This window comes from Notolabrus celidotus, chromosome 22 (assembly GCF_009762535.1).
Source record: "Notolabrus celidotus isolate fNotCel1 chromosome 22, fNotCel1.pri, whole genome shotgun sequence".
Lineage (NCBI taxonomy): Eukaryota > Metazoa > Chordata > Actinopteri > Labriformes > Labridae > Notolabrus > Notolabrus celidotus.
Genome location: NC_048293.1, coordinates 12,355,323 through 12,379,665, shown reverse-complemented (window position 1 = coordinate 12,379,665; position 24,343 = coordinate 12,355,323). Strand labels below are relative to the sequence as shown.

General features: G+C 41.5%; 2 protein-coding genes across 5 annotated transcripts in view; one reads left to right on the top strand and one right to left on the bottom strand.

Annotated features, from left to right (window-relative positions):
* The first annotated feature begins 2,581 nt into the window (after positions 1-2,581).
* On the top strand, positions 2,582-9,573 carry LOC117805762 (galectin-8-like). 2 transcript variants are annotated; one of them, XR_004629515.1, is made up of 9 exons: positions 2,582-2,831; positions 3,113-3,201; positions 3,766-3,976; positions 4,076-4,195; positions 4,304-4,330; positions 7,839-7,927; positions 8,069-8,234; positions 8,406-8,875; positions 9,167-9,565. XR_004629515.1 is itself a non-coding variant. In XM_034674311.1 (8 exons), the coding sequence occupies exons 1-8, from the start codon at positions 2,793-2,795 to the stop codon at positions 8,553-8,555; spliced, it is 891 nt and encodes a 296-aa protein (XP_034530202.1). In that variant the 5' UTR covers positions 2,582-2,792; the 3' UTR covers positions 8,556-9,573. The 2 variants fall into 2 exon arrangements, 1 of the variants encoding a protein (XP_034530202.1); XM_034674311.1 differs by having other exon boundaries at positions 8,406-9,573.
* Positions 9,574-11,276: 1,703 nt separating this feature from the next.
* Positions 11,277-24,343, bottom strand: part of LOC117806300 (probable palmitoyltransferase ZDHHC14) — a 70,747-nt gene continuing 57,680 nt past the window's right edge. For 2 of the 3 annotated variants that reach the window (XM_034675178.1, XM_034675177.1), the window contains exons 9-10: positions 20,471-20,576; positions 11,277-12,402 (exon numbers count right to left, since the gene is read on the bottom strand). In XM_034675178.1, coding sequence (XP_034531069.1) covers positions 11,938-12,402; positions 20,471-20,576 — 571 coding nt within the window. In that variant the 3' untranslated portion in view covers positions 11,277-11,937. The remainder of the gene's footprint in view (positions 12,403-20,470; positions 20,577-24,343) is intronic. The other variant, XM_034675179.1, reaches the window with a different exon arrangement.

Below are 24,343 nucleotides of genomic sequence, written 5' to 3'. Positions count from 1 at the left end.
TTCAGGCCATTTCGGACAGGGGCGGGACTAGGGGAAACAAATCTCGCCGAGGAAACAGAGCTCGATACAACACCTGTTGTTGATAACAGCCTACCATTCGTTGTTGACTTCATATTCACAAATGTAAAATGAAAACGTGCACCCCCTATGTCCCTGTTTTCTTTTAAAGGAACTACAACTATACAAAAAAAACCTTACATTGATGGATAGCCAAAGAAGTAATAAAGCAGTAGACCTTTTTAATGAGTTTTCTTGGGAAGATTGAGATCCAGGCTTCTGAATTGTTGCATATATTTGTTTATTTATATATTGACATGAGGTATATTTCCCATTTGTGTTTTTTCCCCTCTTATTTATTCTCCTTGTCTCCTTGTTTATTGTGGTATATGGATTTGTTTGAGCACATGTCTGTAGTGTTTGTAAATGTATTTTTATAAAATGTTCAATTCAAAAACCAAACAAAAAAACCCATTAATTGTAGACAATAATTACGTCCAATGCGTATTTGGGAGCCATAAAAGTAACAGAAAGTAACACAGTAGAATTCACATATTCTTCTTAACAAAAATGTCAAAAGCAGAGCTATGGAGAGAAACTGACAAAGGAAAGAGGATCGGTACTTGATGTCTTCTCATATCTTCAGAGAATTTCACCACACGGTTCATATTATATTGGGTAAACAGCGTTTCTCCTAACAGGCAGTGATCTTAAAGCCTTCAAAATCCTTGATGCCTATTCGTATTTTGTTGCAGGCTGGGCGACATGTTAGTGGTGCAAATGCACGGACAAAGGCAAAAACTTCCTCGTCATGGCAAAGATAAGACAGAATATCTTTGCCTTTCTTTGTACAGATAGTATTTTTATTTTTATTTGGAACTTTTGGATTTGTGTTTATATATTTATTATCCTTACTGTCTTGTTGTGTTCTTACCGACTTGTTAAGTACCAGTGTTCCATTCACCACGTCAAATTCCTTGTGTGTGCGAGCTCACTTGGCAATAAAGCTTTCTTGAATGTTGAATCTTGAATTTACTTACAAAACTAAATAGCATTATATTAACAACAACAACAACATTAATAAGAATTATGATGATGATGACGACGACTATTAATATTATCATTATGGTTATGTGAATGGGATTAGTCAAAAGGTAATGGGCTTTATAGCAGCCTCTGCCAACAGTGTATGTCTGTGACATGTAATGGGAAAGCACTTTGAGTGGTCAGAAGACTAGAGAAGGAACTATATAAACTAGGGATGCACCGATCCGATCCTGGTATCGGATATCGGCTAGATCGGACTCAAAAAGCTAGATTGGATATCGGTGACAAGGGGCCGATATATAGTGCCGATCCATATGGCAGATCTGTTCATCTCAGTTCTATGCTTTTCTGTGTTTAAAATAGCCATCCGGTCTCCTACGTCATCAGCGCCGACCAGTCTGTGCATTTTTGCCCAGCGGAGCATGATGGAGGATAAATACAGAGGCTCTGCAGTTTAGGTTCATGTCACGCTTCTTTGGCTAACAACTTCGCCGGAAACTTGCAACATGTGCAGTGCTAATGTTTCTTATCCACTGCTGAGGTTTACAGTTGAATTGTAATATCTGTTGGTTATGAAGATTAACTCACCAAACTGCTGGTACACATTTATAATCTCTTGAATAATGATACTGTCAGTTTAAAAATGTTTATTTTATTTTGGTTTACAAAGTCAGAAAAGCCTGAAGTTGCCAAACATGATTCTATCCCATAGACTATATAAAATATGGACGTAGTATCCATGACTTCACCCATCTGTTTCTGAACGCTGTTTTGAAGCCAATCGGCAGCGGCAGCCATATTGCTTCTGTCGAGCCAGTGTGACGTAAAGAGGCGGGCTTTGAGCCTCTTAGCCAACAGTGTTCCCACAGTCAGCCGTGCCTCTCATTGGAAGACTAGTAATCTCAATATCTTCAAAATTGCCACGTTAGAAAAAAAATTCACCCCCCTAATAGTGAGAGCACATAGGGAAATGAGCTATTCAGACTACACTCATCTTTTGTACCAGGCTGTAAACATGTTTATTTCTGCTGCAAAGATCGTCTTTTTCCCATTCATGTGTATGTGACTTCCGGTACTTCCGGAGCCAGCCTCAAGCGGATCCTTGATGAACTGCAGCTTTTAACACTTCCACATTGGACTCATATTTTTAGACCGGAGGTTGCCGCTTGTTCTATCCTCACATAAAGGAATACAGATTGTTAAATCAATACCAGGATCTGATCGGCTAGTATCGGTATCGGCAGATACCATAGTCCAGGTGTCGATATTGGTTTCAGGACCTAAAAAGTAGGATCGGTGCATCCCTAATATAAACACAGTCCAATTACTATTATTATTATTATTATTATTATTATTATTATTATTATTATTATTATTATTGTTGTTGTGTAAATGAGATTACTCAAAAGGTAATGGGCTATTATTTTTTACTGTTTTTGTTATAAGGTCACTAAAAAAACTAATTGTCATGAGTATTAATTGATATTTTAATATCTAAGAAAAGGGTTCGACAATACTCAACAATAAAAACCAAGTCACAGAAAGCCTCAATTGCTCGCTCGCTCAGCGCCCAGCTTGGTCACATGGTGGGATGGCGCATGCGCGTCGGTTTTAGAGTCTGATGGAGAGATGATGCCCGTTGCCATCAACCCTGCGTAGTGCAGGAGAGCTACAAACCGGTGAGATTTACCGCAGACTCCGTTGTCTCTCAGCACAGCTTCATGTTGTAGACTGACACCACAAGCCTGATGTCTGTGGCAAATGCGAAACACACTGTGCTGAATCCGGTAAGAGGCTCATTAAATGTGTTATTGTCTACATCAGCTCCTTAATGCTACCATGCATTGATCAGTTATACCCTATTATTCTATAATACAGCCGAAAACTAATAGCAAGTCGCTGTGTTGTCAGCAATTGTGTCTATACGGCCTGCACACAGGACGTTAGCTCATCAGGCTGGTATTGTTCATTGTAGCTCATAAATTCCACACTAAGGGATTTGGGTTGCATGACTGCAGGCATTGTTAGCGCACGTATAGAGGGCTCTCACTGCAACTCTCTGCCTCAGGTGATCCCATACACAGGGCCCATACCTGGAGGCCTGCACCCCGGGGAGATCATCATCATCCAGGGTACTGTTCCCCCAGATGCTGACAGGTAAGTTTCTTAAACTGATTTACAGCATGATAGCGTGTGATACTTTCTTGTGGAACAACTTCAAAGTCCTGGTGTGTCAAAATCAGTAGTCCAGGGTAATGCCTCTGTAATGTACCTTGTTATGGCACATCACATCATATCACCACTTCACATCACGGGTATCTATCTGTGGATTCATTTGCTGAAGATATGGTTTCAGTCCTTTCCAATGATACATTTGGATTCATTTGCTATGAGTCAAAATGTTGTTCCTCCACCAGGAGATCAGAGGAGGTGTTATGCTACAGTGTGTTGCTCTTGGAAACTTCAGCAACATGGATGTTAGGTTTGAGCTTTAAAATAGTTTTCTGAATGCAGAAATGTTTAGTGAAAGCTGTGTTGAGTTTTTTATATTCTTTTTTAAAATAAGTAATTTGATAAAAGGCATCCACACTACTTAATCCTTGTTGATATTGTACTTAAGAGATGCAAACAACCTCCTGATGTGAGCTGAATTGAAAGCCCCTGGTAAGGTTTTCCATTTTACCTGGTAATCCCGACATGTTGTGCGTTCTCTCTTTTAAGGTTTCAGATCGATTTGTCGAGCGGCTGCAGCACCAAGCCTCGCTCTGACGTCGCCCTCCACTTCAGCCCTCGCTTCAAAGGCTCACCCCGTGTGGTTTGTAACTGCCTGCTGCAGGAGAGCTGGGGCAAAGAGGAAACACTCCATAAGTTGCCCTACAAACGTGGAGCACCCTTCGAGACCATCATCCTGGTGCACGAAGATGTCTTCAAGGTTGGTGAACATATCCTGTTGAAGGCAAAGGCATCAGTAAGCTTTTGCTGCACCTTAAAACTTGTATATGTGATTTCTTTAATTACTTGCCTTTTACAGGTGGCTGTAAATGGTGGTCACCTGCTGGAATACAAGCACAAAACCCCAATAAACAGGGTCGACACATTTTCTATTTCTGGGAATGTCAGGGTGCACGCTGTTGGCTACATCCCAAACTCAGTGAGTACGGTCCCGTCTCTTGTTTACTCTATTTTGCCCCTAGATGTGTTATTGTTTTTTAAACCTAACAGATCTAATATGTCTAAAGTTGCCTTTTTTCCCTTTTAGGCAATATATTCAGAATCAGGGGACTTGGTGAGTTTTTCCTTTTATGTCATTTACACAAGATGTCAGTGCCAAAATGAGTCAAGTGTCATGTGATGCCACAAAAACGTATTAAATCTCCTCAATGATTCCTTTGTTTGTGTACTGCGGCCAGTTCAGTTCAGCTCTCAGTCATCAGACTTTCTCAGAATTCTGGTTTGTATTGTAGTTTCTAAAATGTGGAAACAAACCAGGGGGAGGGTGATCTACCAATAAGTGAGATTAGAGAGAAAGCCCCGTCTTTTGAGCCTAAAGTCAGAGCTTGCTGTCTTCTAACCTGGCCGCCAGATTGCAATGTTAACTGTTAACTGAATTATAACCTGGTCAGGTCCAGGATACTTTAAAGTCTCCTGTAAAGTGCCGTCCTTTGTTGAGCAATGCTTGACAGTGTTCTCTGCAGGCGTTTACTTCCGCTTTCCAAAACCGGAAATCCAGCGACGCCTGGCCCAGCATACTACAAAACAGATCAAACAGTACAGTCATACTACGGACTACCTTTGTACCTAAAACGTACTGCATACAGGTGATTTTGAAAACAGCACTAGTTTGGAATTACTACCAAAGTCTTCGAGGTAGCATTTACTGATCTGCCCAAGCAGCCCCAAGCAGTGCATAGTGAACGTCTCACATTTCCCTGCATCTTTAATTGATGTAGCCACAAAATGTTGTCTTATTGTCTTTAAATGATAAGGCAGGATTAACCCAAGCCACCCTAAAACTCTTCTTTCCTTTGGTCCAGGCCATAACTGTTGTTGATTTTTCAATTTCCCCACAACTATTTTGAAATCTGGGTATTGACTTATAAATTGAATATAAATATTCCCATTTGGAAATCAATCATTTGGATGTAAATGTGTATTAAAGTGAATTTGATTACAACATTGTATGAGATGATTACTCATTCATGATGGTCATTCAGAAGGGTACAATAAATCGCTTTGAATTGGATTTATTTTCACTTACATGTATGCCTATATACTGGTTTTATTAACAAATTAATAGTCTCAAATGTTTGCATATATTAATGCATGCAGTCATGTCAGGTCATGTTTTGGGCTCTGAAAGCAAGTGTAGCAAGTATCTGGCAATAATTAAAGGATCCCCATACAGGGGTTTTATTTAAATATCAACATAATCGGTTACATCAGTGTTTGTTCTTTACATGGACTGAATCAAAGAAGTGGATTTAGCTTGTAGCCATGTAGCCACATTACCTATTGGTTTGTGTAACACTGTCCCAGTGCCTTGAATGCATGTTTTGGTCGTCACCATCTTGGTATCTTGGAACCTAAATTGATCATATTTAGAAAACCAAAGTGGATTCACATTGCTTTAATTCTATCCTGGTTGACTAGTCTCTGTGGTTACAAGTTGTCAATCCCTGGTGTTCAAGCGGGAAACTGATGCTGAAAAATGAAGCCAATGCCAATGGACAGCCTGCTTGAGACAGGCTCCAAAAGCCAAGGAGACCCCCATTAACACTTTGGGGTGAATAGCTCATTCCTCTACTCGTACACAAAGTACAGGGGATAATTTTTTGTATAAATCATCTGTTTAGAGGAGAATGGGACAAAGAGTTATGCATTGATTTGAACGATTTGCGTTGTGGCTGAGTCGACCAACAGGCGAGCATGCTGTAGCGGTTTTCTTGGAGGCCAAAATCCTGCCTCAGCTACACCTCTTAGTCTGTCTTGGGTAGACCAAAAGTTAGGGTGAGTCAGCATTTCCAATAACACAACGGACTTCAACTTTAAAACCCCTCGTACGAAACCAATAGGTGACGCCACTAAGACTCTCTCCATATTTATTCAGTCTATGGTTCAAGGGCCTGTAACTTACCCTGCTTGACTTTAGGTGCGATCATAATTTACAAAATTACCATCATCTGATCATTTTCACAGAGGTTCAACTGAGCATCTTGTTACAACCAGTGCAGTCGCCCCCTGTTGGTCACGGGAAATATTGCAGGTTTAAAGCACTTCCCACCTCATTTGAAATCAAAAGGTGCATTTCAACCAAGAGTCCCTGGGTCTTTTAGCCCCCAGAACTACTTCCCCCAGAACTAAAAGGTTCCTGTGCCCCCATTGTTGTGTGCCTTTTCGACCGCCGTCTGAAGTCCCAGGTAGATTGTGCAAATCAGGCCAGTGACGTATGGAGAAAAAATAGATGTAAAAGCAGTACATCACCAGACCAGTAGAGGGCAGTAAAACAAAGACGAATGCCATTCATCACAGATGACACCATAGAAGCAGACGGACAGGCAGGTATCATATGAGCAACACAACAGGAACACGTGAGAGGAGATAAGCGTGAGTAGCAGAGACGTTTCAACACGGCTTTAAAATCGTTTTTAACTCAAAAAGCCGTGGCAGAGATAAACCGGTGTTTTGGTTTAAACAGCGACCCTGTTAACACGATACTCTCAGCCGGATGCATCCCTCATAAAGGTCTTTAGACGATCATTAAATATCTGATGAGGATGTTTTGAAATAAATTAATTAAAAAAAAAGAAAAATCTAAACTAGTTTGCATTCCCAGGAACTCCCTCTGTGTTTCAACAACTGTGTGAACTCCACAAACACCGTTACGTTCAGCTGAAGGTCTCCATTTTAAAGGGTCACTTTTAAAACCGTAACACCGGGAGAGACGCATTTGCGATGGGCTGAGAGAAGACTAACATTACAAAGCTGTTAAATCAAGTGAATCACAGCTTCTTCTTTTGAAAAGTACACACACATACAAAAAAAGAACAAATAAAAACAAGTTAAAGAAAGAAGAATCAAGTGAATCACAGATGTGTGTAATGTTATTGTGGACAGCGGGCGGAATGAAAACACTGCGGTTAATCTATCAATCAGACACATTCAGCGATGCAGGCCCTGCCCCCTAAAAGTCCAGGGACCTTTGGAAAGTACTACCCCCCAAGCAGGGCCTTTTTGGGGAGATTAACTACCCCTGAACTAAATTTAGACCCTGGTTCCTCCGGTTGAAACGCATGTAGTTCAGGGGTGAAGTCCCTAGTTCTGGGGTAAAGTTCCTGCGGTCAAAAAACACCTAAAGGGTGACATAAATATATAATTTGAGACAATCGGGGGCTCTTTGTGTTAGTACTTATGAAATGTGCCTACTTCTCCCTTCACATTGTTATATTGACTGGAAGAGTCAAATAATGTAGTAGAGATTACAACACTGCCATCTAATGGTAGGAGCTTTCAACACACCACAAAATGAAGCACTGTCATTGATCTTTGTAGGTAAACTAATCATTAAAAATACATCCTATATTTTTAAGAATCAGTAGGGTAGCAGAAAACATGAAATCACAATACTGTTTTGAAATGATACTTCAATATATCCCGTAATTAGTACTTACATAGGCTTTATGCATAGGATTTTCATGGCTTTTTTGTAACCTTGAATTTATTTCATGATTAATCAGGTGGTTGAAAAATAGTCTGTGTATTAATATACAATACATAATCCAATAAACACCTTTCAGAGTGTCCCTTACAAAGGCAGTGTACTCAAAGGACTGAACCCTGGACAGCACATCACAATCAAAGGACAGGTCAGCATGTATCCTCACAGGTAAAGTGACTACTGATTAAATTACCTCATATCAGATTACAAAAAACAATCAGCTGTGCATTTCTCATTGACCTGATGTGATTTGTTAAAGTGCATTTACCTGTGGTATGTGATTTACCTTATAATCCATGCTTCCTCCAGTTTTACAGTGAACCTCCGCACCAGCAGGACAGAGAACATCGCCCTCCACCTGAATCCTCGCATGAAGTCGGGCATGTTCATCAGGAACTCGTACCTGAGTGAATCCTGGGGTCAGGAGGAGCGGGAGCTGCCCTTCTTTCCATTCTCGTCAGGGGAGTACTTTGAGGTAGAAACTGACAACAGCCCAACATCTATTTTTTGGGGGGCTTCTGCTACCTGCCGTAACTGTATTAGACTCCTCCCCCTTATAGATGTATACTATTTAGTAAACCATTTCTTAAAATGCCTGTGCGGTTTGAGATGATTGATTGTTCTTCTGTGGTGGTGTTTCTGTCAGATTCTCATCCTCTGTCAGCCACATCAGTTCAAGCTGGCGGTGAACGGCTCTCACTTGTTTGAGTTCAGACATCGGGTGCAGGACCTGAGCAGTATTGACCAGCTGGAGATCATGGGGGACCTGGAGCTCACCGATGTGAAGCTGTGGTGACTTGGGACTGTGAAGAAGACAGCGTTACAAGTGCTGCTATGTTCCGGTTATCAATGCTAGATTAGCTTTGCTGCGATGACACAGACGGTCGGGCTGAAAACAGAAAAATATGTAGTGACTACAGCCAGGTTGGTCTTGCAGCAATCAGATATCTCTGATTTAAAGCTAGTCTAGCATTGTGTGTGACCATGACCATGAACAGGCTAGGCTACGGGGTATTTATGGTCCATGTGTCAAGCCCTCCCTAGACGACTGATGCATGAGAGTTAGCTGCCCTGGAGCATCAGGGTGTGAGCCACCATGACTGTTTACAGCTACAGGTTAGGTTTGCCTCGGTTTATTTCTCATACCATCTGTAGTTCATCTCTGCTGTGGCACGCCTTTAGTGCACTGTATAATCAAAACAGGGAATTGTGTACATGCTATAAAAGAACTCCAGTATTGGTTTTGTTGCCAATATGGAAAACAATGAATGATTTTGATGGGCTCCATTCTTTTGGAAGATGAAGGCCCACTAAAGACTTATCTATTGTACAGCTAACTCAAAACGCTTCAAAGCATTTTTACATAAAAGTCTAAGTAAATATGACGTGCAATTTCTTTGTTTCTAGTCTATTCAACGGCGGCTATCCTCAGGATTTCCACAGACATCAAAGTGTCATTCAACATGTAACAACGCAGCAGAACTCCAGCACAGTGCGGTACAGGGTCAGTTCAATACGACCATTTAGAAACCAAACAATTTTGCAACCTGTGTCCAGGTTGAAGACTATTGTAGTCCTGCAGAGTCCTCCTCTGTGACTATCTCTTGTTCAGCCAATCTCTCACTCTGTGCTGCGATGATCAACTCTGCTCCAAAATAAACAAGAAAATCAGTGAAAACAAAAAAATCGGAAACATTTCATTTCTTATGCAAAGGCTTCTTTTTGCAATGTCTGTTGTAATTGTTGTAAAATATGTATGAAGAATCTTACCTATGTACCATAAATGATTTAATAACAAATAAATGTGTTACTGTAATCATTTTGTTTCCACTGTTCCGCCTGCTTCAACATATGTTTTGGATCAGTGACCGGCTGCGATTATGACAGAATTATCTTATCAAGTTTAAGTTTATAGGCTGGACTTACATTCTGGCAAGTTGCGAAGAAGAAAAAAAGAAACTGGTCTAACTAATCTTCACGTTTAAAGATTAAACCAAACTAATGAAACCTAATGTTTCAGCGAAGTTTGAATAAAGACGGATGCTGGCCTGGTAGCAAGGGGTGTGGCTACCAGTCATCGTCTAATCAGTGTCACAACATCAGGTGTGGGCAAATCAACGACATAGAAGAAAGGGGATGAGCTTTTAACTAATGGAAACAAACACTCAAGCAAGAGATTCAAAATTAAAAAATAGGTTTATCAATAAATCAAAAGTATAAAGTAGGAACTTAATAACTTGTCATCCAAACTAGTAAAATAAAATTAAAGATACAAAAACTTCTCCCCGCTGTTTTTAGAACATTTTTCATCTTATACATTCCCAAAAAGTCTCAGTTTGCTCTGACTCAAAAATATTTTTTCCACCTGATAATCATCTGGAGCTGCACGGTGGTGCTGTTGCCTCACAGCAAGAAGGTTTCTGGTTCGAGTCCCTGGGCGGGCAGGTGCCTTTCTGTGTGGAGTTTGCATGTTCTCCCCGTGCATGCGTGGATTCTCTCTGGGTACTCCAGCTTACCTCCCACAGTCCAAAAATATGCTCCCCAGGTTAATTGGTCAGTTTAAATTGCCCGTAGGTGTGAGTGTGTGTGTGAATGGTTGTCTGTCTTTCCGTGTTTGCCCTGTGTTCAGCCCCCTCCAGCCCCTGTGACCCCGAACGGGATAAGCCGTCAAGATGAAGGATGAATGATCATCTGATGCTGTGACACTGACTAAGCAATGACTGGTAGCCACACCCATTTTTAAGTTGTTCTGACTCTGTTCAATGTGTTTGCCTGATGAAGGTCTAGCACCGAAATGCTGCAAATCAACTGTTTACATGCAAGTTGGACAGTGTGCAGGATTCTTGTAGCTCACTGACAGATTCTGAAAAAGAAAAAAAGAATCAAACCAGGGGATTGTGGGCAGGCTAACCGAACAATAAGCTACAAAACGCTCCGTGTAGATTAAGGGAACTGCAAAGTCTTGATGTATTTCAACATTAACTTCTAATTCCTGCAAAAGGACATCTCTTTCACATAACATGTAGTCACATCCTCTTTTGAACTCACATTAGAGAAGAGTCTTTTTGTTTTTAAGTCACTGTGTAATAGGTTTTGTGGAGTGAAACGTATTTACTGTGAAGACATTACATGTTTGGCTGCAGTACTCAGGTTCAGCCACAAGGTGGAAGAAGAAAGTTACATTTCAGTGACTGCTACACAACAGCCAGACAACTTAAACAAACCACAGTCAGTGAACTTCAATTGTGTACAGGTACCCACAATGAATAATGGAAGAAACAAACCTTTTTGAACTCCATACAGCTCTCTTCAGGTTTCTGCTTGAGGTAAAATCAAGACTTGTGTTTGAATGACATTTTAAAACCTGAAGTTTAAAGCAGCAATTGTCAGACAAGCTTTTTTAAAAACCCATCTGATTTAAGTCTTATGGTCACAGTTAAGGTCACAAGATAAACTTTGAAGGAGATGTTATCTCCACATGACTCTCACATTGTTCTTCCATATAAATGCAATCATATCTGATAAAAAGTTGGTGTTTTATTAATATCCACAGGAAACATAATTTGTAAGATCTGTAATAACCAAGGTACAGTACAGTCTCTTATTTTTTAACATAGAAAAAGCAGGATGATATGCAACATGATGACATCAACCATTGCACTGCTGAGAATGCCAAGAAAAAAAAGGCAAAACACGCTGTCCAATCAGCAACAGGCAAAAAGGCTTGAGTTTATCGTACAAAAAAATGTGTCAGAGCTTTAGTCTGTTGACAAAAATTCAATATTTTGACCAAAAATGTCATGAACTGTCAAAACGTATGCTTTGTTTGCTTGACATGACTCACAGACTTACGCCACTTTGAAAAAGAAACTCCCAAGTCATGTTTCCTGGAATAACAGATTATGCTTCCCTTAAAAAAATAAAGGTATGTCTGAGCTTTCACATAGGCTGCCACACCAGAAAATATCTTTCTCAGTTCCAGAGGAGTGGTTTGGCAAGACCATTGGCTGAGAAAAACTGGTTTCACCTTAGTTCCGTTTAAAGCAGCTGATTTTCAAACACAGCCCTTTTCAGTTCTCCTGTGGAGGGAATAAAGGAAAACTAATTCAGGGTGAGAGCGAGATGGCACAAAAGTGGCGCAGGAAGGTTTCCCAGGTGGGATGCATGTCCATCCACTGTCAGACAGAGCTGAGCTTTACCAGTCCTCTGACCGAGTCCTCGTGTAGGGAGTCCTGGCTGGCGAGGTTGTAGAAGCCGGTCTGCACCGTGTGGCTGTGACCCAGCGGGCTGCCGCAGGGAAGCATGCCTGGCGGCGAGGGCACCTCCTCTGGAGTGAGAAAGTGATGGTGGGCAATGGGCTCCTGAAGAGGGTGGCTGTGGTTGTGTGTATGTCCGTGGATTGGCATCATGTCGGTGGCCTCGTGAAGGCTGAGGCTGGGAGTGGATGTCGGAGGGGTTGGCTGGCCGAGGGGGAGCGAGGTGCAAGGGCCGCCAAGGCTGAGGGAAGTGCGGCCGGGTAGAGAGCCTCCATTTTCGGGGGAAGCTGTCAGGATGACGGGCTCGCTGCTCTGCTGCTGGAGGAGAGGCGTGGCGGCGGCCTGTAAAACGAATTTGGTGCTCTGAATGCACTGGTCTTGGTCACACTGAGAGAAGCAGTGGAAAAAACGCAAGAGAAAGAACAATATGGGAGGGGATGCCAAAGTCAAAGAGATAGATAAGATGCCAGAGGTGGAGAGGGTAAGAAGAAAAGAAATAGGAGCGGGGCAAAGTTGAAAATTAGATGAGAAGAGAAACGACACACGGGATCAAGAAGAACAATATGTGGACAGACAGCGGAGGAGGGGAAAGGTGATTGGATAAGGGAGAGAAAAAGAAAGAACAGAGATGTTAGTAACCTTGTTAAAATGCAAAGTCACACACCAGCTCCAAATCTGTCTTTGGCCCCAGTGAAAGCAGAGTCCAGGTCAGTAAAGAGAGTTAAAAGCACCAGGCTATAAGGTCATGCTTCATGGCCTATTGATCTGTAGGGCCTTTCTTTAGAGTGGAAATCACACGTGTAAAACTGGATCAGAGAAACTGGGTTAGGACACTGCCAATCATCAATACCATACATGAGCTGCAGGGAGCTTTAACCCCACCCTTCAGTACCACCAACCCATCATGTCAAAAAGACCAGCTGCAGATGACAGAGGTGACAGAAGTTAAAAAGCCTCAGAAACAAATGATAAAGGTCCTTTAACTTCACCCTCCATCTCACACCAGCCCCAAAGTCTGTCCTCTGACATCTCACCTTTCTGTCTCAATCTCACTGACCTAAAAAGAGCAGATTACAGGATGTGATTGAAACAGGACTTGAGCCACCTTTGACAGTCCTCTTTATCAGCTGCTTGTATGAACTGCTCTCGACTTATCATTTTTATGAGCTTGGCGTCTCTCCAGGTGATTGAGAAGACTAACCTGACCTGTGCTTGTTGGGACTGAAATGACACAGAAACCTCGCTCTCAGCCACGTTAGCACAGAGCTAACGTCATCAGCGACGTGTGAAACATTAAATGGAAAGGACAGCAGTAGAAAAAAAAGAAAAAAAGGTGATACAGCACTTTGTCATTTTCTACTTTGGAGCCCATGTTTTATAAACAGTCATAACCAGACTGACTCAGCACCGTCCATTCCCCACAGCAGACAGACACACACACACACGCACACGCACACGCACACGCACAGACACACACAGACACACACACACACACACACAGACACACACACACACACACACACACACACACACACACACACACACACACACACACACACACACACACACACACACACACACACACAGAGCTAAGAGGAACAATATGTTTAGAGAAGGTTGGTAGACTAACCTTGGGTAGCAAACGTCAAGTGAAGCCACCATGTTTTTATACATTTACTTTTGACAGCATGGAACCATAAGATCTTTACTCAGGACATGAATTCATTGGAAAATAATTCCTGATTGTTTTGATACTGCCGAAACTATCCTCAAGCTGCTCTTCCGCAACAATTTAATGTTTTTTGAAGAGCTGGGTGATAATTCGATAACAATAATTATTGTGATATAATTTTTCTTGATATAAATATGACAAATTTTCAATAAAAATAAGTAACCCTTAGTAATCTTAAAGGGGAGAGCACAACTCAAAACAATACTCTACTAAACTGACACAGTACACAATTTTATATATATATTTGTTGTAAATTTAAATATAATTACACAAACAACCTCAACCTGAGAAAAATAAGAATCTACAAAATAAAACTTCACAAAAATCTCATCTTACACTAAAGACCTGTTTCCTGTTAGCACCGTCAGAAGCTATTGATTCAAGATGCTTATCAGAAAACTAAATCTAGATATAAATTATCACACTGTCTGGTTTCAACTTTCACTCCAGCCAAAAATCTGCCTTTAAATTTAAATGAAATAATGTTTTGATATTTATCATGATAATTATCAGTATCAACTGATATGAAATATTTTATTGTGATAAAATAATTTTCAATATCGCCCAGCACTAGAAGCCCATGCAGAAATACTGTAAACTGCAATTCATCAAGCATCCGCTTGAGGCTTGCTGCAGACACAACAGAAACCACATACACACCAATTAAAAAAAAGGATATTTGCAGCATTAATAAACATGTTTAAGGTCTGGTTAAAAAAATGGCTTTGGTCTGAAGAGCTAATTTCTCTATCAGCACACACTGTTGGGGGGGGGGATTTTTTTCTAACACAATGGTTCAGAAGATATTTAGATCACAAGTTTTGCCCATTTAAGGACATGACTGACTTGATCGACCGGGAACACTGTAGCTGTTGGCTTGGAGGCTGAAGGCCCACCTGTTTACCTCACACTAGCTCGCCAACAGTTAGGTTGAGTTCAGCATTTCCAGTATAGCTCCCGCCGACGATTGGCTTCAAAACAGCGCACAGGAACAGATGGGTGACGTCACGGATACTGCGTCCATTATTCATACAGTCTATGGGTCCAATCTAAAGTCCAAATCCTGAACTTTGAATTTACAATGAAATACAAAAGATAGAAACTCTAATTCCTCACATTAAAAAGCCGAATCCAGAAGGTTTCTATATGTTTATTTTATTTAATGATTGAAATGAGCTAGAACTTAAACTAAAAGTTACAATGACTTCAATCAAATCAACAAATCCTCAACCCCTACCACTGCAACTGCTTACAAGCCTTAAACATACCAGGCTGTTGTCTAAATGAGTATCGCTTAAAAGCACCTGTGATAGATATAATCTGGTTTTGATTGCATAAATGCAACCTGAGTTATTTTTTCTTAACTCAAAGCTATGAATAACACAGCCGAACTGTGTGACAGGTGAGTCAACAATTTAAATGAGAGATACAAATGGTGGCTTTACTTGCTCTGTCCTGAATGTTGTCACATCATGCACCTATCTTCAAATGACAAATCCAGGGTAAAAGACATCAGCCTTCAGCAAAGTCCATTCTCTCTCAAACTTGAATTAAAATCCTTGAACTTGCTGGTGATGGTAAGGGATAATATGCAAATATGAGTTGGAATACTTGTTTTATTTCTTAAAAAGTGAAAAGATGTTTTTGTTCTGCCCTTAGTGGTAAGGAAAGTGCATTAAATGTCAGCACAGAAGTGTTTGTCTTCGCACAACCCTTTTCATGTGACGTATCTGATTCATGGCCTGTTAAAGAGGAAGTTAAGTAACAATAAGAGGCTCTAAAACAAAAATGGCCGACCTGCTGTACTACCTTTTTGACATATCTAAAAAATCGAACTGACCAACCAGTCAAGTAAGATTATTCCTCTGCAGCCCCTGCCATCTCTCTTTTACATACTTGATGCACATTCACACCCTTCTTGCAAATAACACACAGCCACATATCCCTGTATATATCCCATATCCCCACATCAAAGTGTGATGGGAGACTTGTATTCACTGTGGTCTGAATTATTTATCTCATTCAAACTAGCAGCCACTCAAATAACTATTTACAGGAAACAAAGGTTTTAATAAAGTTAAATCATTAGATGTGTGGGGATGACAAGAATACTGAAATGATTAACTTTAAGGTATTGTCAGTGTGAAAATATCATGAAATTAATGGATGGATACAAAGTATAAACAGCTGACTCTGAATCACTTTGTAGATGGCTGTCCACTAGCGGGCACAATAGGACAACTCTAGCTGCTAATCATTAGTGCTATGGAAAACAGATGGCAGTTATTTCTGAATGTGCTAACATAAGGGAATGTTCCTACAGCTCTCAGCACCTTTGAAAGTAGTCCACACATTAAAGACCTGCAGACATATGACATTCATGTTTGACGTTTCAATGAGAAGTGACAGGGTGAGTTTGGAGGAGAACAACGAGGCGACTGTGGTGCGGAGGGAAGCGCCAGTGAAAGAGCTTTAGTAGTTGTGTGTGAATAGGCCTTAAATCTAGCATGTAATGTGTGATGCTAACAGCCACACTGAACAACAGAAGACTTGTTGCTTCTATTCAAACTCCAGAGGGAAAAAATGGTCACTGGGGTCAGTGCAATGTCCTCAACTTGAGACCAGCTCTTTACTCCAAGGCTGTTTTGCATAACAGAATAAATCTGTTTACTGATGTGTTGTATTCTCAGTTTACCAGTTTGTGAGTTTGCACAAAAAGTCCAATACACTACATTTTACACTTTTCTGGTTCCTGGTGGAAGACAAGAGTTGTCTATTGGCTGGGTTATTCAATGGTTATCTGACTTCAGTTTTTGGATTCTATGAAAACATAAATTAAGTTGCTTGAAAAAAGCACTCAGAAACTGTATCTCATCATGTTGCCTTGTTTAAAAAAACAACTTTAATAAACATGTTTAAAAAAAATGTAGATTCAGTATTTTCTGGGACCTTTGATTAAACAAACAAATGACATCATCCTTTTATTCAGGGTCATCCTGGATCAGGGCAGCCTTGAATTCAGGATGGATTTTCAGAGAAAAAGTTGATATAAGTGCATTTAAATGTTTTATGAAATTATCTGAGATTATATGAACTGGTTTTGATTTCTGTTGTCACCCTTGTTCTGAACACTTATGGGATACAAGTTCCATCATTTGCAGAGCTTGGCACATAACCGGTAACACGGTACTTGTTAATTTTACTTTTAACATGGACGCTAATTGAATTATTAAAACCTGTATGTAACATTAAATTAAGTTCTCTTTAACATTCCCATTTTTGTGTTACCTGACATCAACACAGGAATGCACTGTGGCAGTCCACAGCATCTACGCTGAGGTAGTGAGTGGTCTATGTGTCTTTCAGAGGCGGCTTTTGTCAACCAAATTGGTGACTGAAGAGCCGCTTGGGACACTAAATAGAGCCGAACTCCCATCAGTAGCAGCATCTATGCTGATGTTTACCTGAGAAAACCCTGCTCTTACACGATGAGATGGATTGCCGCCTTAATTGATTGAAAGTGATCTGTGGATCTTGGTGGGTTTTAATGTGTTTGGATTAGGGATGTTAACAATTAATCGAGTATTGATTAATTGATTGTTAAGAACTTACCCGAATGTGTATTTTTTCTTTTTTTTCTATCCCGTGGAACAAACATCATGTGGTCTCATATTTCGTTCAGCTATCAGGGAGGTGTTTTATGTTTAAAGCATGTTTCGATGTGAATAATCTGATTAAAGGTGTTGAGCACAGCGGAGACGCTCAGCTGGGGGATGCAGCTGAATGACAGGTCTCCATGAGCGTTTTTTTTCTCTGCCACTGGGCTGATTATGACCCGGTTGCCATCCCGGCTCACACCTGACTATATACACATGCTTATGTTTCTCAATAAGAACGAGTAAGCAGATAACTGGACACTGAGTCTGAAATAGATTTCTGTTCACTTCTCTTGTTGCAGTAAATCCACGTTTTAGCCTGAGCCTTCGCTTTAGACTATGTGTCAGCTGAGATTATTTCTATAAGCCTGCTCCAGAAAGTGATATTTAGCATGTTTAACATTTTGTACACCTCAATATGATCCGTAGTTATTCAATACCGTCATTTATATACATTGTGTTGCTAAGGAAAATTAGATTTAGGGGAAAAAACATTTGACATTGTTTTTGACATGGAAAACGCTTACGTTTTTTTAATGATTGATCGATAATTAATCATTAACATGTGCTAAGATTGATCAGGGAGATTACTTAAAATTGATATCCCTGGTTTGGATTGAATCTTTTACTGGGCTTGGATTGTGGGGACCTTGTTTGTTGCATCAGGAGGGAACTTAACTTTGAACAGAAATAAGGGATTAACTGTTATTTTTGCCAATACAACTTTTATGCTGCTCTCTTGGTCAGGCCACTTTTGAAAAATACATTCAAATTAATTACATTTAAATTACCTGGTTAAATCAGAGTATTAAACCTAAACATAGTCTCAGTGACTTCACCCGTTGGTTTCTGAAAAGGGGTCTTGACCAGGCGGTAAACTCCGGTCTAAAAATATGAGTCCAATGCGGAAGTGCTAAAAACTGCAGTTCATCGTGGATCCGCTTGAGGCTGGCTCTGGAAGTACCGGAAACCACATACACACTAATTAAAAAAAGCAGATCTTTACAGCAGAAATAATCATGTTTACAGCCTGGTACAAAAAAAATAATTTAGTCTGGATAGCTCATTTCTCGATCGGCTCACACTGTACGGGGATGAATTTTTTTCTAACGCGGCAATTTCAAAGATATTGAGATTACAAGTCTTCCAATGAGAGGCACAGCTGACTTGATTGACAGGCGGGAACACTGTAGCTGTTGACTAGGAGGCTCTAAGCCCGCCTCTTTACGTCACAATCGCTCAACAGCAGCAATATGGCTGCCGCCGATGATTGGCTTCAAAACAACGCTTCAGAAACAGATGGGTGACGTCACAGATCCTATGTCCATATTTTATACAGTCTATGGTCTTGACACACACACACACACACATAACCCCCACCCCTCCACAACCATGCACACAACAAACGCACACACAAACATAAATGAACCTTCCTTGCTTCTACTGACCTAATTTACTGACAACATGGAGCGACACATGAAAAATTGATGACATCACTTGCACACTCTGCAGTCTTGAGCATTTCATCAGTTGTATCTCGTAGGATGAGAAAACCTAACTGGGTTAGTGTAATAGGGAGAGGAAAAGGTGCAATGTTTGCCCCTTTCTGAGTCTGAACACTTATCAGAGTCATGAAGACTAAAGTGAAGCTGTTGTTCGACATCATCCAGCCTTTACTCCTTGTGCCTCGGCCTAATTATCCAGATCTGGACTTAATGCAAAGGTGAATGAAAACTACTAACACAAACACTCAGACGCCTGAGAAAACAGGATGTCTGTAGGCTTAATGGCAAAGTTTGGATGTTTGAAGTGGGGTTGAATAGGATACTTATCACTAGTAAGTGTACTGTGCACAGTAGGTATCAGTCATGACGGCTCCTGTGAGGAGGAGTAGATTGGAGGTGCTATATAGAAGCCAAGCTATTTACCACTTCACATGAGTACCATAAACTCCAGCCAGTTAAGAGTCTTACATCTAACAACACATCTCAGTTTAAGTGTGCACTTTATTTCACTATCATTGCTCTCTCTCATTCGCTTATTTTCCTCTATCCCTCTTTCCAACCCCAACTCGGTCGAGGCAGATGGCTGTCTAACATGAATCTGGTTCTGCTCGAGGTTTCTGCCTGTTCCTCGCCGCTGTAACTAAAATAACTAAAAAAGCTAAATACTGTGAGGTGCAATGCTCATGGTGGCTTAAGACCAAGTGGCAACCTCCAGAAATGAAGCCAATGCGGAAGTGTTAAAAGCTGCAATTCATCGAGTGTCCACTTGAGGCTGGCTTGAGGATGCCTCTGATGTGGGACTGTCCTTTCCTTCCTTATTATGTCTAGCACCCTGTTCACCTCAGAGCTCAACAAGTGCTGGGGTCGGTGATTATCAAAAGAGACAACATTAAATTACCCATAACTATGAAAACAATGACATGCTGTTCAAGATAGGGATAAGAGGAGGACACTTTTATGGACAAGAAATTGTAGAAACATGCGCTAAAATACAGTATCTTCATGCCCCAACCAAAAATGTAATTTCCTCATTTCCATAAAGTCTGCGGTACTTGTGGCCCCATCTGCAGCTGTCCATTGCTAAAGCCAAACACACATAAGGTAATCAGGCCTGATAGTTCTAAAAGATTATCTTCCAGGTTTTCCCATGGTGTGAGGCATGCTGAGAGTGATTTTACATCACCTGATCGACTTGGAAGAAGATCATGGCTGCAAAGATACGGCAACACGATACAAAGTGTGCTACAAAACACACCACAGTCAAATTGACATGGGGAGGAATTGAATATAATTGCAAAGTATGCACCTGTTGCTGTTCTTTCTTGTTTCTAACAAAGTGGTTGCCCTTGCAGTGTTTCCTCCTGAACTTGCTGTTACCACTCAGATGCACAGGGGACACTCAATGATCGAACTCTGACATCTTTAAATCGGAGTTGTGAGACAATAGCGCTAAGCTTTTGAAAAATGAGAGTCAGACCTCAAACCATTTAGACCTTTTAAGCAGTGACAGCAGTTGTTAACCTGACAGAAGCATCTTAAAAAAAATCAGGTCATTGTCTTACCATGTGGCTCTGCTGTGATTGGGTGGCACCGTACATAGTGATGCCATTGGTTGGTGGTGCCATCTGTGGTGTGTCTGATTGAACGTAGCCCCGTCTGTCAATGAGACTAACCAGAGAGAAACAAAGAAGGGAGAGAAGCGTTTTATGTGGGGCATTCACTCGCAATATTACACAGCAAACGCCATGAAAAATGAGCAGATTAAATACAGTGGAGCAGTTTCATCAGTTTGATGGTTTGGAGAAGTGAAGGCTTTAACACTAAATAGCTGTTACAGTAAGCTGAGTCTACAGATGACCTCGTGTCAGTGGTACCACTCTCTTAATGAAACAACAGTGTGTAAAAGCACGAGTGCTGTATTGTTGGGTACAGGCCTCAACATTAAAATCCGTTCACACACACGCACACACAGGCACAAACACATAAAATCAACTCTTGCTAATAAATCAGTGAGGTCCCGCAGTGGAGCACTGGAGTGAATCATTGTTTCTGTCCCACTGTTACCGCTGCACAACTCTGACACAGCTGGTTAGACGACAACCTGCTGAACTCTTCTTACGTATGCGTACGAGTGTGTGGTCATGGGCCAGATGCATGCGATAATGGCTATTTGTCTGCCAGACAGAGGTTGATTTGACACAAAGGAGTCTTCACCACACACGCACACAAGCACACGCACACACAGCTGTGGTGTTAAACAGCACAAGGAGGGTAATCATTTAACACCGTGTGTGTTGACAGTGTGTTTCCTGTGGGACTGAGCTGGATTCAGGTGGAAATAGTTTGCTAGAATCACACAGACAAACTGCAGGAACTACAGCGGCGGCTTTTGTTGCTGGTAATGAATACCGCAACGTCTGCAAATGCGGCTAGGAGGAAATGAGCATTTAAAAAAAAACAAAAGGATGATGCATTAGAAAATGTGAGTCAGTGTCTCAGCAGGGAATAAAATGCAAAAGGGTTGTCTCTGTGCCTGTTAGTGTGTATGCGTGCGTGCGTGCGTGCGTGCGTGCGTGCGTGCGTGCGTGCGTGCGTGCGAGAGAGAGAGAGAGAGAGAGAGAGAGAGAGAGAGAGAGAGAGAGAGAGTTTCATGCATAGTCTGAGGCTGAGGTGAAACATTTCTTTTATTAAATGTTGGATCCAGTTATACAATGCCTGTGGTCAACCGCAAACACACACAAACACACACACAAACACACAAACACATACAAACACACACAAACAGGCCCAGATGGCAGCCACCTGTGCACCGAGGACTCTCCTTTGCCACCCACTGGAATCATTATCTGTGATTTATGTCATGCGATAACCAGATACACTGACACACTGTTGCCAAAGGAACTTTTGAATGTTTGTCTACTTATAAATATGTGTAGTAACACGAGAAGGCACCCCATGCAGGTGCTGAACTATACTTATGCTTCAATCAGTACAAAGTAAAGCGTAAAGTTAAAGGCTCAAAGTTCCAAAGGCTGAGAGATGTGTGTCACATCTTGCAGGGTTACATCCTTGAAGTGGGCCAGTGGTCAGTAAAGATAAGAGCAGATAGCCGGTATCTGAGTCCAACATGAATGTATGTCTAATGATGACTAAAGAAAGGAAAATGAGAGGAGGAGAGACCTGCAGTTTCATGTTTACATAATGAGAATGTTTGGTTAGCAGTGCTGATGTGAAAGTAGTCAGGAGGCAACATGTTATGTGCATTGACATTACAGTCATATGTAGATTAAATGTAGCCGTGACAGTCGGCCAATGTTTTTAATAAATCACATGGACAGCTGAAGTGTGAAATCCAATGAATGACGCTGACTTTGATCTCAGATTTAGTTTAAGTGGCTACTTTTGCAGTCGCGGAGTGCAGGGAGGAGGTTGCAGGCCAACTCATTTCACTACGGCTCCCTTGTGATGCAAACAACCTGAGCATCAATGTTGCAAAGACGAAGGAGATGGTAGTCAGGGTTCCCACTCTTTTCCAGAGATCATTTTCCAGGACATTTTCATTGATGATCAAGCTGGTATGACAGTCTAAATTTAGTTCCTAATTTAGTTCCTAAATAGTCTAATATGTTCCTCTCAGTGGAAGTCTACATTGAAAGACATGTAGTCTAGGAGTCTAGGAGTTTCTGTGCAGCTGTGTTGCTCTTTTTGTTCCGTTTGTTTTCACTATCGGGAGTTTGCACTCCTGCTAGCTAGAGCAGGGGTTCTCAAACTTTTTTGAGCCAGAGACCCCTTACAGGTGAGAAAATTGTCCATGGCCCCCTCATAATTGTAACACAGATTAAGCACATTAGTGATGTGTCATGATCAAAAGCTGCGGCTCTGAGAACCGATGCTTTATAGTGAATCAGAAGAGCCGGCTCGCATCAAGAGAGAGAGCCAGCTCCCAGTTTTTTCCTTTCATTTTTTTCTTACAGTGATCAGCCCCAGCTCTGCTCACAGCACAACTATGTTTTGATTGGTCAGCATGGCGGCCATGCGGCCAATCACATGTGAGGATATAGGACACAGGTGATGGAGGGGAGGCTGTGTATCCTGGCTTCATCTGTTCCTTCAGAGATAGTCTTCTTGAAGACCGGGCAAATACTCACTGAGAGGAGAAATCAGATCAGCCCATCCAAACTGACGCATCGGATTTTTCTCAATTCCAACCTGAGGACATTAATAATGTTTGCTCAAGTTTGGTTCTGGTTCTGTACACTTGAGTTCGGTTCTGGTTCTGTTTGCTTGAGTTTGGTTCTGGTTCTGGTTCTGTTCTAGTTCGGTTCTGGTACGGTTCTGGAATGGTTCGGTTCTGGTTCAGTTCTGGTTCGGTTCTGGTTCGGTTCTGGTTCAATTCTGATTCGAATCTGTTTCGGTTCTCGTTGGGTTTGCTTGAATTTGGTTCTGGTTTGGTACGGTTCTGGTACGGTTCTGTTCTAGTTCGGTTCTGTTCTAGTACGGTTCTGTTCTAGTACGGTTCTGGTACAGTTCTGGTATGGTTCTGGTATGATTCTGGTATGGTTCTGGTTCGGTTCGGCTCTGGTTCGATTCTGGTTCAGTTCTGGTTCGGGTCTGGTTCGGGTCTGGTTCGGTTCTGGTTCGGTTCTGGTTGGGTTTGGTTGAATTTGGTTCTGGTTCGGTACGGTTCTGGTACGGTTCTGGTACGGTTCTGGTACGGTTCTGATACGGTTCTGTTCTAGTGCGGTTCTGTTCAAGTACGGTTCTGTTCTAGTTTGGTTCTGGTCTGGTTCTGGTTCGGTTCTGGTTCAGTTCTGGTTCGGGTCTGGTTCGGGTCTGTTCTAGTACGGTTCTGGTACAGTTCTGGTATGGTTCTGGTATGATTCTGGTATGGTTCTAGTTCGGTTCGGTTCTGGTTCGGTTCTGGTTGGGTTTGGTTCTGTTTGCTTGAATTTGGTTCTGGTTCTGTTCGGTTCTGGTACGGTTCTGGTACAGTTCTGGTACGGTTCTGTTCTAGTGCGGTTCTGTTCTAGTAGGTTCTGTTTTAGTTTGGTTCTGGTCTGGGTCTGGTTCTGGTTCGGTTCTGGTTCAGTTCTGGTTCGGGTCTAGTTCGAGTCTGGTTGTGTTTGCTTGGGTTTGGTTCTGTTTTTGTTTGCTTGAATTCGGTTCTGGTAAGGTTCTGTTCCAGTTCGGTTCTGTTCTAGTTAGGTTCTGTTCTAGTTCGGTTCTGGTATGGTTCTGGTATGGTTCTGGTATGGTTCTGGTATGGTTCTGGTTCAGTTCTGGTTCGATTCTGGTTTGGTTCTGGTTTGGTTCTGGTTCGGTTTGCTTGGGTTTAGTTCTGTTTGCTTGAGTTTGGTTCTGGTTCTAACCCTACCCTAATCCTATCCCTAACCCTAACCACAACCCTAACCCTAACCCTAATCCTGACCCTAACC